Source organism: Camelus bactrianus, chromosome 14 (genome assembly GCF_048773025.1).
Source record: "Camelus bactrianus isolate YW-2024 breed Bactrian camel chromosome 14, ASM4877302v1, whole genome shotgun sequence".
Taxonomy (NCBI): domain Eukaryota; kingdom Metazoa; phylum Chordata; class Mammalia; order Artiodactyla; family Camelidae; genus Camelus; species Camelus bactrianus.
Window position 1 is genome coordinate 30,230,031 of NC_133552.1, and position 15,467 is coordinate 30,245,497.

General features: G+C 45.9%; 1 protein-coding gene across 18 annotated transcripts in view; it reads left to right on the forward strand.

Moving 5' to 3' along the window:
• Nucleotides 1-15,467, forward strand: part of LOC123615342 (uncharacterized) — a 156,319-nt gene that overhangs the window by 22,384 nt on the left and 118,468 nt on the right. For 15 of the 18 annotated variants that reach the window (XM_074378272.1, XM_074378264.1, XM_074378266.1 and 12 more), the window contains exons 7-9: nt 248-415; nt 583-711; nt 14,262-14,311. In XM_074378272.1, the coding sequence (XP_074234373.1) occupies nt 248-415; nt 583-711; nt 14,262-14,311 (347 nt within the window). The remainder of the gene's footprint in view (nt 1-247; nt 416-582; nt 712-14,261; nt 14,312-15,467) is intronic. The other 3 variants (XM_074378274.1, XM_074378275.1, XM_074378273.1) reach the window with 2 other exon arrangements.

Genomic DNA, 15,467 nt, shown 5'->3' on the forward strand with positions numbered 1-15,467 from the left:
GCTTGTCAGGCGTGTGGCTGTGTAAGGTTCTCAGGGTGGAACTGCCAGTGAGAGGAGAGCAAAAGGCTATAGCTACTAACTGTGGCCGCCTTTGAGAAGGAGGCAGGCCAGTTAGATATTTATTCCAGGTGGGTCAGATGAATTTAGGGTGAAGGTGGTGGAAAGGTATTCTGGTCCTGCTTCAGGTGGTATTATTTTAAAACACTTTCATTTCGGGGTCCTTCCTGCTCAATCCATCTCTCTGCAGTGCCAGCATCTGGCCCAGAGCCTGCCACAGAGCACACATTAGATTCTTGGTTAAATGAAGGACTGGATGGCCTGTTTCACGTGTGGGCTCAGTCCCTCAATGGAACCCTGAGCATCGTGAGATTCTTCCGTGTTGCCAGCCTTGACACGGGCGTGCAGAGCAGAAAAGGTGGCATGTTCCTGTTTGTAACAAAACCAGAGATCTGTGGGTTTGATCTTTGGGGGGGAAATTGGCATTTCCACGTAATCAGACTGTCCAAATCATTGTTAGTCACTGCAGTCTGAGATGAGGATGGGCCGTAATTTTGTTCATTGTACTTTCATTTTAACGCCCAGCTGACCCTGAGGGGCTATGTTCGGCCTGTGTCATCTGTCACTATCCTGCTGAGACTGGTTGCCAAGCTGGGGCTCAGAGGTTCCAGGGCAGCTCACTTCCTGCCGAGGCAGCCAACAGACACCTCCCAGGTAAGCTCTGCCCGTGCCTCTGTCCTGGGTTCGTTGGCAGTCCTTCAGCAAGCAGGAGTAATTTGTTATTGTCCCCTCTGAGTTAAGCTTGACTAATGTTTAAATAAAGTATAAAATCCGTTGCGTCAAGAATCCTACACATGAGACATTTTCTTCTGATTTTACTGAATATGCATCAATCTTATTGAGTCTTATTGAATGATAATAATGAATTAGTCATTGGTGGATTTCTGGAACAGATACATAACATTTCATGGTAGATCGACCTTGAAATTCTGGGTTCTTTTCATCCCGTGTATTTGCTGATGTTAATCCCAGATGTCAGTTTTAACAGCTGATTCAGGGCCTGGGGGCTGCTGCTTTTTTTCCTGGCTGACGAATTTCTCTTACTGAGTGAAGTTAGATCTGGTTATGTTCATTAGCAGCTGCAGACAGCAAAGAATTTTTTTTCAGGAGATGACCTGCAAATGATCGCTGAATGACTCTGACCCTTTGGGCCCCTCATGAATGAAATTGCCTTAAAAGGTTCAGGACATAGCTGTCATATCACACAGGTAGCAAAGGTAATAACAGAATGCGGAGATACAGGTGGGACACAGAGCTGCCAGGTGATTTTTGATCCATGAGTTTTTATTTATTCTTTTTATGGATTATTCCCTCCAAGGAGAAATCCTCTGGTAGTAGATGTGTATTAGATGAGGAAATGCCTTAAATTTCCTTCTCCCTGATTTATTCCATCCCCCACCACCAACAAGTGGTGCAGAGAATATTGATAAACCACCACTGAAGCCGCGCGGTCTGAACCTGGGTGCAATCTCTGTACCCAATGAATCTGATGGTTCTTGAAGATAGGTTCATCATTCTTCCTCAGACTGTTCTAGTGGTTTCAGTGGGGTCTCAGCTACTAGAGAGGGAAGAGGCAGCCTGAGATGTGATAGAGGAGATCAGGTCTAGATGTCTCTGTTCCCCCTTTCCTGGGCTTGATTCTGATCTGAGGTCCTTCCCGTCAGTGTTCCCCCCACCACTGTGTTTATCCCTTGCCGTCCTCTCTGCTGTCTCTGGGAGGAGATTCCAGCTTTGTAAGCCCCCGGTCCTCTGCTCCCTCTGGAGTACCTGTTGTTGTGGGTGGCTTTGTTTTGTTGTCACTTTGCAATGTGAAGAGTCCTCATGTGCTGAAGCCGTTCTACTCATATGAGCAGTGAGGCTCAGAGATTTTGCAGAGTCATGTTTCTTTTTCCCTCTTGCTGAGTGTACGTGAAAAAGGTTTAAGTCTGAGAATGGGCTCTGTCTGCAGAAATGTCTTTATTTATTTTTGCATGGTGTAAAAACTATGAGAGCTTTTTAATCATTGAAGACAGTCTGTGGGGGAAACAGTCAGTGAAGCCCAGGTGAGACCAGGAAGAGCCGCACTTCCCTCACTGCCACGGGTGGTGACTTCACCCCCGTTCAGGCAGTAAAGGGCCCAGACCTGTGAACGGAGGTGACATCATGAATACATATGTGCATACGCTGCTTCACCTTGGGTGCTAATTTCAAGCTGAGGCAGTTTGTGGCGGCAGCCTTATCCTACATCAGGAATTTATGAGGAAGACCAGACAGACTTGATTAGTGCAGTATGAATTTTTCATGAAATTAATGTTGTTCTAGTAAGATAGGGACTAGTTAAAGTGTCTTAAGCAGACAACCTTGAAGATTATTTACATAGAATGTGTATTTTTACAACTCAGAATTCTTATTGCCACGTAACCATCCACTAGAACTTTTAAATTTGAAGGAATCTGACCAGAACCACTAATTTAGAAAAATCAACATTAAATAGTTTCAGGGAATAACCTTATCTCTTCTGTGATTGAAGAAAATTTTGATTTTTTTTCTGTACTCTTAATAGGTTTTAAAATATCAAAACATTGATTTGACATGTCACTTTTTAAATAGAATAAAGTTCAAGCTGTTTTAATATGTAATTAAATATTTTAGTATTTCAGCAAACTGGTGTGATTTCATGACTCTTTGGGAAGTATTTTGCAATACACTTAGATTACCTACTGTTGGAAAAATGCAGAAGTGACTTTTATGCATATAGGACTAGTACAGATCTGTTGGTTTTTGATATAGTACAAGACCTGAGGACTAGGAGAGCTTTGCTGCTGATTGCCAGAAGGACAGGTGCCGGGTCTCAGTCTCCCCTCCTGTAAAATGAAGAGGCTTAACTGGATTCTTTCCACTACTAATATGAGTTTCCATGAGCCTATGTCTTTTGTTTATATTCAGGAGTATTTACAATTTCAGATTAAATGCTGAATACCACTCCCTTCCCCGAAGCAGAATTCAGTGTGTGCTAGATAAGCATTTAGTTATCTGATTCTTCTTTCTTTGTTTTAAATTTTATTTTACTGAGTTATAGTCATTTACAATGTTGTGTCGAATTCCAGTGTAGAGCACAATTTTTCAGTTATACATGAACATGCATATATTCATTGTCACATTGTCTTTCACTGTGAGCTACCACAAGATCTTGTATATAATTCCCTGTGCGATACAGTATGTTCTTGTTTATCTATTCTATATATACCTGTCAGTATCTACAAATTTCAAACTCCCCGTCTATCCCTTCCCACCCCCCTCCTCCCTGGCAACCAGAATTTGCATTCTTTGTTTATGAGTCTGTTTCTGTTTTGTATTTACATTCATTTGTCCTTTTCTTTTCTTTTTAGATTCCACATATGAGTGATCTCATATGGTATTTTTCTGTCTCTTTCTGGATTACTTCGCTTAGAATGACATTCTCCAGGAACATCCATATTTCTGAAAATGGCATTATGTTGTCATATTTATGGCTGAATAATATTCCATTGTATAAATATACCACATCTTCTTTATCCACTCATATGTTGATGGGCATTTAGGCTGTTTCCCTGTCTGGGCTATTGTAAATAGTGCTGCGATGAACATTGGGGTGCAAGTGTCTTTTCAAAGTAGGGTTCCTTCTGGATATATGCTCAGAAGTGGGATTCCTGGCTCATATGGTAAGTCAATTCCTAGTCTTTTGAGGAAACTCAATATTGTTTTCCACACTGGCCACACAAATCTGCATTCCCACCAGCAGTGTAGGAGGATTCCCTTTTCTCCACAGCCTCTCCAACATTTGTCATTTGTGGACTTTTGAATGATAGCCATACTGACTGGTGTGAGGTGATACCTCTTTGTAGTTTTGATTTGCATTTCTCTGATAATTAGTGAAATTGAGCATTTCTTCATGTGTCTATTGATCATTTGTGTTTCTTCCTTGGAGAATTGTTTGTTTATGTCTTCTGCCGATTTTTCCATTTTTTTTTTTTTATATTAAGCAGTATGAGCTGCTTATAAATTCTGGAGATCAAGCCTTTGTCGGTTTCATCATTGCAAAAAGTTTCTCCCATTCCGTAGGTTTTCATTTTGTTTTGTTTATGCTTTCCTTTGCTGTGCAGAAGCTTGTACGTTTAATTAGGTCCCATTTGTTTCTTCTTGCTTTTATTTTTATTGCTTGGTTAGACTGCCCTCGGAGAACATTTTTCAGATGTATGTCAGACAATGCATTGCCTAGGTTTTCTTCTAGAAGGTTTATTGTATCTTGTCTTATGTTTAAGTCTTTGATCCATTTTGAGATTATTTTTGTGTATGGTGTAAGGGAGTGTTCTAGCTTCATTACTGTACATGCTGTTGTCCAGTATTCCCAACACCATTTGCCAAAGAGGCTTTTTTTGTTCCATTGTACGTTCTTGCCTCCGTTGTTAAACATTAGTTAATAAAAAGTGTGTGGGTTCATTTCTGGGCTCTCTATTCTTTTCCATTGGTCCATATGTCTGTTTTTATACCAATACCATGCTGTTTTGATTACTGTAGCTCTATAGTATTCTCTGAAGCCTCAGAGGGTTGTTCCTCCAGCTTCTTTCTTTTTCTTCAGTGATGCTTTGTCAATTCTAGGTCTTTTGTGGTTCCATATAAATTTTATTATGATTTATTGGAGTTCTGTGAAATATGTCCTGGGTAATTTGATAAGGATTGCATTAAATCTGTAGATTGCCTTGGGCAGTGTGAACCATTTTAACAATATTGATTCTTCCAATCCAGGAACATGGGATATATTTTGTTTTTATTTATTTCAGGCTCTTTTGGGCTTAACATTCCTTGATTGTTTTTCCCCAATCCTATAGCAGGCAGGTAGCCTTGATGTGCCATCATTGCTTGGCTTATTTGACTAGATTGGGAGAGGAATGTAAATTTTAGCTTTCCATTGTTTTAATAAGTCTTTCTCCCATAGATTTATCAGCAAGTCAGCAATATAAAGTTGTGTCTTAGCTGTGTGATCATCAGGGCCTCGACAATCAAGGATCAGACTGCTACATTTTATTCCCTGGGTTCTCCCGAGACCCACATCATCAATATTTGCTGGCTGTGTTGGCCATCGACTTGGCAGTGAGCAGGATTAATGATAGAAATATCCGCTCCAGAATCAATTAAGCCTCTGAAAGATTTTTCTTGTATTTTCACATTATAGACAGGATGTGAATCAGAATCTTTTTGTTTAAAAACACTCCCACCTTTCCTATCCTTCCAAACCCTTCGTTTCCTCGCACATTGTTGCCGTCACCTGCAGTGTAGTATGGCAGTAGTGGCAGCTGAGCAGTTTATTTCCTTTTTCTGCTTTTCATGGCTTTGTAGATGACATCATAACCTTAATTTCTCCTGTATAGTCACTGTCTGTCACCCCAGTATGAACACGGACACCTTGAGAAGTTAAACTCGATCTTCCTAATAACAGGCCCACAGTTCCAGGAGGAAGAGGTCCATACATTTCTGTTTCTATTAATGATGGTTCCTCTACTGGCATAAGAATAAGTGAATTTAAACAGGGGATATTGATGGAGGCACTCCCTGCGGTTGCTGGGGATAATTCCATGACATTGTGCTGTAATCTTTGTTCGCGTGTGCTGTAATCTTTGTTCGCGCTGGCATGTACAGGAAACGCTCCCTTTTGTCACGGGGCTGGGAACAAGCCCCTTTTGAAGATTTCCTGAAGCATTGTCCCATCCTTATGCAACACAGACCTACATTGATTTGCCCAGTGATTTCCTTTTTCACATCTTGGACAGACTCCAGGAGATTTTTCCTTTTTATTTCTCATAAAATTTTCTGGTGCAGCCTTTTGGTTTGTATTTCTTCATTCCTTTTTTGTATGACCAATTTTTCCACAATTAAAACATTTGCCTTGAAAAGTTTTTCCTAATTTCAATCCTGCCATGGCTTGCAACATAATATTGGCCTTAAAACTTTCTGTTCCCACACTCTGGCACAATTTTATATATTCAGTCAATGGAGCCTTCCTTTTAAAAGGACCAATAGCCTTTTTGCAGACCTCCTTAGCATTTTCATAAGCAAGAAGTTGAAGAATTGTATTCTCAGACTCCAGGCTTGTCTGAGTGGGAGATAGGAGCAAGATGACCAGAGCAGAGTATACTGGGCAGGTCCCATACACCTGCCTCTGTCACTGCCAAACCCCCAGACCTCTTACCTCACCACGCAAGCCTCCTGGGAGTAAGCTAACCAGGAGAATTGCATCCCTTGAACCTGAGGAAGCAGATGCTGCCCCCAAGGCAGGCCTCAGGGGAGATGGAAACCAATCCAGTAGCTCACACCCCACTTCCTATGCACATACTGAGAGTCCCTGCTGTGATAATGATGACAGTGGGGGTTGGAGGTGCCCAAGACCATACTGGGCAAAATACTCAATTACTTCATTTACTCACAAGCCATTTATGAAGTTGGTGCCTTTACTGTTTCCCTATTTGACAGATAAGGAAGCTGAGGTTGGAAGAGGAGTGACTTTTCTAATACTAATTACCAATGATGGTGGTGGGGCCCAGGTAATCCATCGCCAAAGCACAAAGATCTTAACACACAGAGTATCCAGGAAAATGGGCATAGAATCTGATGGGAGACCCTTTTCCACTTGGTTATTTCCTCATCTGGTTTACCAAGGTGTTTTCACGTTCTTACTTGAAATGTTAAGACTATATTGACCTCTTTGCAAATTACCAACTGGATAGTAGAAGGTCAGACACCAGATTGTCCCAAGGTCCCTCTGACTCAGTGACATTGTGAACTGCTATAAATAACAGCCAGATACCCTTCAATCTTCCACTTCAAAAGGATAAGCCTGCACGTTATGTTCAGTCATTGACTCCTGAAAGTACAGGTTGTCTTCTCCCAGCTGACCTCCCCTTTGGTGGATATGTACAAAAATGATGTACATCCAAAACCAGGAGCTTGGGCTCCAATAATGACATACCTTATATGAATAGTATTTACATATTTTACATGCATTTCAGTAAACTCGTGAGTTTCCTAAACTCCAGGTGGTAGAAATGAAAACTTGCAACATAATGGGAAACTTTGGCACTGAAAAGTTGACTCACACTCCCCGTCCTACATAAAATTCTGTGCTGCTCAGGAGACGATGAGGAAAACTGATGATGCAATAAGTGTAGTTCCTTCCCTAAAATCACTTGTGACTTCATCAATGAGATCACACATATAGAAGAAAGCAAAAAGCCAGCGTTAATACGTGAGTGCTGTGATAAGATCTGTAGGGATTGTCTCAGGCTGAGCTCCCCATGAAGCAGATCCTCAGACAAAAATGTGTGTGTGAGCCTGTTTCGGGTATGTTCTTAGGAAGCTCCTGGGGGGAGGCAAAATGAAAAGTGCTATTTCAAGTGAAAACAAAAAAAAATTCACCATCCCCCACTTAAACCATGTGGGCTGGCAGAAAAAGCCACCTTTCATATGGTTTCATTCATAGGTAATATCCAGGAGAGGTAAAAACAGGCAGAGAAGAAGAGGACTTGGGGTTCTCAGGGACTGGGGAGGAAGGAAGCAGAGTATGTGCTTTGGATCCAGGGTTTTACTTTGAGGAAAGACATAGTGAGAAACTAGATAGTAGTGATGGTCGCACAGCATTGTGAATGCGCCTAATCCTCCTGAATTGCACAATTCAAAAGGGAAAACGTCTATATTTTATTGCAAGAAACTAAAAACATAAAAATAAAGGATATCATAGAAGATGTGAAAGAAACAAAGGAAACTAAAGAAAAAGCAAATGAAAACAACTCCAGGGGAAAGGAAGTCAACTTTGGGTGGGGGAGGGGATTGACCGTGGGAATTTGGAGAAGAAGGTGTGGCTGGGGGCAGAGGGTGCTCAGCCCTAGGGGGTGGTGACGCCTGAACTGGTTCTCCGTTGCCCAGCATTCCAGGTTTAGGTTCTGGAGGAGCAGTAGGAGCTGCAAGCCGGAGCTTGGGGTCTCCTGGTAGGTCCAGATCATCCTTTGTTTGGTCTCTGGCATCTTCCTCTACCCCGCCTGCTCTGGATCTGTAACTGTTAGACTTGGAGAGAGCTTTGAGTCTTGTGGAAATGCTCAAGCTGTGACAGAAAAACAATTTACCCACGTGCCTCCCTTTCCATGTGCCTTTTCGAGAACAGAAATCTTCCCAGAGCTTTTCAGACTGGTCTTATCCAGGAAATGCCCACAGGATGTGTTCTGTGACTGAATTCTTCCAGACAGATGGTCTGAGGCCAGTCTTTTCTCTGGTCCCAACAGCAGCCTCTGGGGACACCTCCCTGTGTAGCCCAGCCCTCGGCCCTCCCTCACCTACACACATTCACCCAGCCCTGCCCTTCTCACTTTCGGGCTAGGCCTCTGTGGGCTCCTGGTCCTCCACCTGACTCATAGAGAGGAGGGCACGGTGCTCCAGGCCGAAGCCGGTGTGCTGAGCTGCCCGTCAGCCCCAGGCATGAACCTGGTGAGAGGCCTGGGTGTTGTCTAGGCAGGAGGACTGCCCTGTTCACGTATGGGCCATGGTAGTGGGGACACCTCCATGTCCAGATCCACCCAGAGCCTGTGCTGGCCGTCAGAAGTGTGGCACACCAGCCCCTCACTCGGGGATGTGGAATGGGTGTCCTTGTCCACCAGCTCCTGTGGTGTCTGGCTCTGCAGTGGCAGTGACAATGACCAGCAGCCACCCTGGCCCGGAGGTCTCAGAGCCCTGCCCGCCCAGGACCACCCCTGCTTCTGCCCACTCGACCGTCTGCTGCCATATCAGACTAGTACCTTGGTCAACTCAGACAGTCACCCGGGAGGGAAGAGACACACCCAGAGGGCATGGGTTCCACCTTGGGCAGCAGGGCCCTGCCCTGGCTCTCCACATCCCAGCCAGTCATCTTGGACCAGGGCTGTGGATGTGACCGGCCTCACAGGCCTCTGACTCTTCCTCAGCCTGCTCTTGCTTGAGGCAGGACCCTCCCACCCCAACATGACGGCCCCATCTGCACCAGCCAGGAAAGGGCTGTGGGGCTACCCAGGTGGGATCTGAGTGGTCGCACGGCCTCGGCAAGCCTGCCCTGGGGCTCCCTGTGTTACCTTTGTGTCCCTCTGGCCAAAAAGCCAGAGGCTCCTGGGGTGAAGATTCACCCAGTGTCAGCACCGATGATACAGTCCCTTGTTGCAAGCATTCCACAGGCCGCGCCTCGGGTGTTGGGATGCGCAGAACATCTCTGAGTTGCGCTGAGTACCAACCAAGTGAGCTGAGTAGGGGGCTCTTCTACAGAGTCGGTGTCTTGGAACTTGGAACTAGGTTCCAAGTTCTGTTGAGCTCTATTGTGAGGTCACTTCCTGGGGTCCCCTCCCCCAAGCTTCCTCCTTACACAAAGCTCCCCAAGGGCATTTCTGGGCTCCCGATGGCTCACTTCCCACCCCATGCCATGTCCACACACAGTGACACCAACTCAGCTCAGCCCTTAGTCCTGGGGAGACCTGGATGCAGCCAGGGCATCAGCTCTGGACACACCTCTGAGGACACAGCTGGGTTCAGACCCGGCTCCCCAGTCAGCAGTGCTGACACCCTGGACATGCCACATGACTTTCAGGGTCTCCCCAGTCCCCCAACACTGCAGAGGGCATCATTCAGGCCCCTGATTCCTAGGTAAGCCATATGTCTATAAACACATAAATGCCCACTGCATATGTCACCCCCATGGGCTGGGATCACAGGGAGCTCGTGCACAGACCTAGCAAATGAAGGACACCACACAAGGTTGGCAGAGCGCAGAGCACACTCTACACAGGCTGGGGTCTGCCCTGAGGAATGGGAAAAGACAACTTTCTTGCCGCCTGCTTCCCAGCTCCCTGTCCCCAGGTTTAAATTAAATACAATTCTGAAATTGTCCACTCTGGCATACAACCTCCTAAGTCATTCTGTCATGTTCAGATTCAGGCTCAGTGTCTCATCTGGGCTTCTAGAGTGAGCTGCCCCACAGTGTCTCCCTGCTTATTTGCCTTCTGGTCACACGTCCTTGTGTGATCCCCACACGCTCCCCTGCACGGTAGATGGACATTGGGACCAGGTTCTGACATGTAGACTGACTTGTGAAAACGTGCATGACTTCCACACATTCCTAGCTCCAGTGTTCATTCTTTCTATGTCTTTCAGTGCATCTCTGTCTGTTTTGTCTCTCTCTGTTTCTCTCTCTCCCTCTGCCTCTCTGTGTTTCAGCCTGTCTGTTTCTTTCCTGTATGTATGTGTGCATATTTTTACGTGTATATGTGTGTATCATGTGTGTGTATTGTTAGGACCCAGGACAGATCACTTCTGAAAATGCCTTGATGACATATTATGTGGTATTCATGTTACTGAAGAAAAAAAAAATCTTTGAAAGTTGTGCAAACACTTTGGTGGGATCAGCTCTAAGGATCAGTACCACTGGGGAAGGGATGCACCTGTGGCCCTTTGATGAGTCCTGCACACTGTTCCCCCGGAGAGGAGCGTCTGTTCGCTCTTCCCTCCAGGAGACCTGCTGGGGCCTCTGCCTCCTCACGTTGTCACCAGGCTAAAGACCTGCCAGTGCTATGGTGACCAGTGCTGCCTCCACAGTGTGTCCGTCTGCCTGTGTCCTCAACTGAGAGGTTGAGCATCTCGAGCACACTGGCCACCTGCACTGCCTCTCATTGGAACTGCCTGTGTGTGTTCTGTTTCTTTTTAGAACACTGGGTTTCATGAGGTTTTTGGCCCACAGGGATATGAAATCTTTCTCTGACCTTGGGTCATGAGGAAAGCTTTTTCCACATTGTGGTTTGGCTTTCCAGCTGTCTTTCTTGGCCTTTGTTTGTTTTTTGGTTTTGTTTGATTTGTTTCACAACAGGAAGAGCTAAGCATCTCCCTTTTGGCTCTTGTTTCATAATTAGAACAGCAGTGCCTACCCCAGATGCTGCACAGTTATTAAAAGGGCTTTATTTTGTACATATCATTTTTAATTCATCTGGATTTTTCCTTTCAAAATACAAACATGCTAATTCATGTAAACACACACAAAAAAATCACCAGTCCCCTTAAGGTATGTGGGTACACACAAAAAGCCCACCTTTTATATGATTTCATTAACAGGGAACATCTAGGATAGGTAAAGACATAGAAAGAGAAAGGGGATTGGGGTTTTTCACGGGCTGGGGGAGGGGGGATGTGGGCCGTGCTTTGAATACAAGTTTTTACTTTGAGGAAGGAAATAGTCTGAAACCAAACAGTGGTGTTGGTCTCACAGCATTATGAGTGCACTTAATGCTCCTGAATTGCAGAATTTTAAATGGGAAAAGGCTAAACTTTATTCTTGTAAACTTAAAACATATAACTAGATGTTACTCTAATAGAAAAGAACAAATCTGACTCCATATTAGATCTGTTCTTTTGTCTTTAACCCTGTACCCTGTCTTCTAGGCTTAGTCTTGCTGGCTCTGCACCTTTTGTAAAACAATGTTGCCTTTAGCCTGTCTGGTAAATGAAAGAGCTTGTTCTCAAGGCTCTGACCTTTAAGCATATTAACACTTTTGCACTAATATAAAGACAATAAGTTGCCGAATAGATAATAACTTGTTTTGTTAGAGGCTTTGCAGGAGCACCATGACCTGACCCACGTGGACAGCTATAGACCAAGGAAATGGTAGACTACGTTGGAGAACCATCTTCCCCATGTCAGACTTCAGGTTCCTTTTCTATTGAAAAGGGGAGGGGCTGTGGTTCGTTGCTGCAAACTTCTTCGTGTAGGATTTCTTTGTTCTTGGAATCCTTTGCAGCGGTCCACGTGGGTCGGATCATGGTATCCTTGTAAACCTCAAAGAAAGCAAAGGTTATGTTCTATCCTGCAACTAGTTATCTTTATAGGAGGGCAAAAGTGTTAATATCCTTAAAGGTCAGAGCGTTGAGAATAGGCTCTCATGCATATTTCAGGCTAAAGGCAACATTGTTTTACAAAAGGTGCAGAGAAAGCAAGAATAAGCCTAGATAACAGAAGACAGGTTTAAAGGAAAAGGAACAGATCTAATATGGATTCATATCTGTTCTTTTCTATTACAGTGCCTTTTGGTGAGAGGTAAGAGGATGTTTACAGGTGGGTCCTCCTCTGCCCCAGGCTGGGGTTCAGGCAAGAGTCCTTCCAGGTTCACCATGACTTTGGACTTGATCTCCTGCAGAGAAAGTAACAATTATTGGTGATTAAAATTGCAGTCAAAGTCCCTTCAATTGCCTGTAAACCATACCATGGCAAGGGACATCTCATAGGCCAGTCAACGGTCAGTCTCCCCTGATGCAAGGGACCAGCAACATGGTGGGTTCCAAGGTGGCCTGGCCAGCGAAGCTGCCTGCTTTGTTCTCCAACCTTAGCTTCCTAACATGAACACTTTAAAAGCTCCCATCCCTATTCCCTTTGGCCCAGTGTGAATGAACAAGTTCCCTGCACCCACATGGGCTGAGCCCAGGCCATGCACTCAGCCCTGTGCACACAGCCAACTGCCTGTTCTCCATCTCTGGGCTTAGCTGCACCTTCCAAACTCCCAAATCCCTGCAGGTCTGCTTTCCCAGTGCTTCTGCCCTAGGGGTCTGGATCACCATCAGGACCATCAACCACCCCAGATCCACAGGCCAGTTGCGGGCAGCCAGAAATCACCCTGACACTTGGACTCAGATGAGGCACAGTGCGCAGGGTTCAGGACACCAGGGCGGGAATTGTACCTGCCTCCATCTCGCCCACCTCGCCCTGTAGCTTCAGACACTAGCTATGCATGTGCACACTAGGCCGGAAACCTCGCTGGTGGCAGTCACCATGGGGACTGGAATCCGGACTACCAAACCCCAACCACGGGGTGAGTGGTGAGAGAGTCATCTCCAGGTAGGGGTGCACTAGGAGTGAGGGGGGAACCCGCAGTGAAGAGGGTACAGGCTGAGAGGTGACAGGCCGCTCAGAAGGAACTGACCCTTTTGAGGGGTGAGGGGGACCACTTCGGGATGTTGGAGGTCCTGTGGTGAGGCATGAAGGGTGAAGTTGGGGTGTAGGGGCCATAAGTTAGGATCTAGAAGGATGGAGTATGTGGCAGGGGCCTCGGTGTGAGGAGGAGCCCCATCTTCGGGGTCTGGTGGGTGACTGGGCCTGTCCAGGATGGGAGGATAGTATTGGGAAGGGAGAGGCTAGCAAGGGGAGTGGGGCTGGGGCTGTGGCCCGGCCCAGGGCGGTCGTGGTTTTGAGTGCCAGGACCCCATTCGTGGCGGTACGGGGGCACTGGGGATGGAGATCTGGGGAATGGCGGTCAGCGGTGTAGCAGGCAGGAGGGTAGGCCCGCAGGAGAGTGGGCCTGCAGAAGGGTGAGTTCCTAGCCCACCGTCCCACCGCAGGGCCCCACCCAGGTCCTCCTGGCCCCAGGTACCACTTCCGGTACAGCAGGAGCCCCAGCCAAAAGTCCCCGATGCCGGCTTGATGGGGAGGGGCGCGCATGTGCAAACACACAGACTCGCGGACAGCGGAACCCGCGCAGAGCGTGTGGCAGCCAGGTGGGAGCCGGGTGTTCCTGGAGCAGATCCCTGAAAAGGAGCACGGCCTGGAGTCTGGGCCAACGCTTACAGTCTCCTCCGCTGCCGCCGCCTGGGAGGTGAAGGGGATCTGGATGGGGCACGAAGCCGGCGAGTGCGGTCTGAGCTGCGCAGTTGGGGAGGCACACGGGTAGGGGTTCTTAATTGAGTCCAGGGCCACGAGGCCCATTAGGACCCTGAGGAGGGTCTGAGGCCACCACCTGGTTAGTGGTGATGTCCCCGGTCCTTAGTAGTCCCTGAACCCCTCGTCTTCCCTGACTCTTATTCCCGGGTTTGTGAAAGTGGGTGTGGCCCCGGAACATCTCCAACCGGCCCTCAGACCATGGCCTTCTCCCTGGAGGCTGGTGCGGTGCAGTCAGTGGGCGGCGGCTGAGAGGAGGGGTGCCTGTCCTCAGGGGGAGCAGGTGGACTTGCTCCCATCTCCTCCAGGGCCTGTTATCGTGGCGGCCTCTGCTGCCCCGGGTTCGGAGACAAATATTCATGCTAGCCCACTCCTGGGAGCAGGGTGCATTGCTGTCTAGGTCAGCGTCAACAGCGGGCAAGGACTTGTGGAGGACCGGGCTCTAGCCCAGGGTAACTAACTCTCCTTTCTTCTCTTGCTCCCTCAGGTGGTGGCAGTAGCGGCTTTTCCAGTATAGGTTATTACCAGATATTGAATGTAAGTTTCTGTGCTATAGAGAATAAACTTTTTTTTAAAATCTATTTTCATTTATAGTGGCTAACATTTGTAAGTCTCAAACTCCCAAATTTATCCCTTCCCACCCTCTTTCCCTGGTAACCATGAGATTGTTAACTATGTGTACGAGTCTGTTTCTGTATTGTAGATGAATTCAGTGACCTTGTTTCTTTCTTCTTTTTCTTTAAGATTCCAGATGTTATCATGTGGAGTGATATCATGTGGTATTTTTCTTTCTCCTTTTGGTTTGCTTCACTTAGAACAATATTCTCTGGGTCCATCCACCTTGCTGCAAATAGCATTATTTCATCCTTTTTAATGGCAGAGTAGTATTCCAATGCATAAATATACCACAATTTCTTTATCCTGTCATCTGTTGCTACATTATAGGATGCTTCTATGTCTTGCCTGTTGTATATAGTGTTGCTGTGAATATTAGGGTACAGGTCCCTTTTCGAATTGGAGTTCCCTCCGGATATATACCCAGAAGTGGGATTGCTGATTCATAGGGTAAGTCTATTTTTAGTTTTTTGAGGGATTTCCATACTTTTTTCCATAATGGCTATACCAAACTACATTTCCCAGTGACAGTGTAGGAGGCTTCCTTTTTCTCCACAACCACTCCAGCATTTCTCATTCATGATGGCCATTCTAACTGGTGTGAGGTTATAACTCATTGTAGTGTTGATTTGCATTTCTCTGATAATGAGAAGTATTGAGCATTTTTTCATGTGCCCATTGGCCTTATGTTTTCATTGGAGAAATGCTTGTTTATATCTTCTGTCCATTTTTGGATTGGGTTGCTTGTTTTGTGTTATGAACTTGTGTGAGCTGTGTATATACTCAGGAAATTAGGCCTTTGTCAGTTGCATCATTGGCAGATATTTTCTCCCATCCCGTAGGTTGCCGTTTTGTTTGCTTAAGGATTCATTTGCTGTGCAAAAGCCTGTAAGTTCAGTTGGGTCCCGTTTGTCTATTTTTTGCTTTTATTTGCATTGCTTGAGTAGACTGCCCTAGGAGAACATTGCTGAGAAATATGTGAGAGAATGGTTTGCTTATGTTTACTTCTAAGAGGCTTGTAGTGTCTTGTCTTATATTTAAGTCTTTAAGCCATTTTGAATTTGTTTTTGTGTGTGGT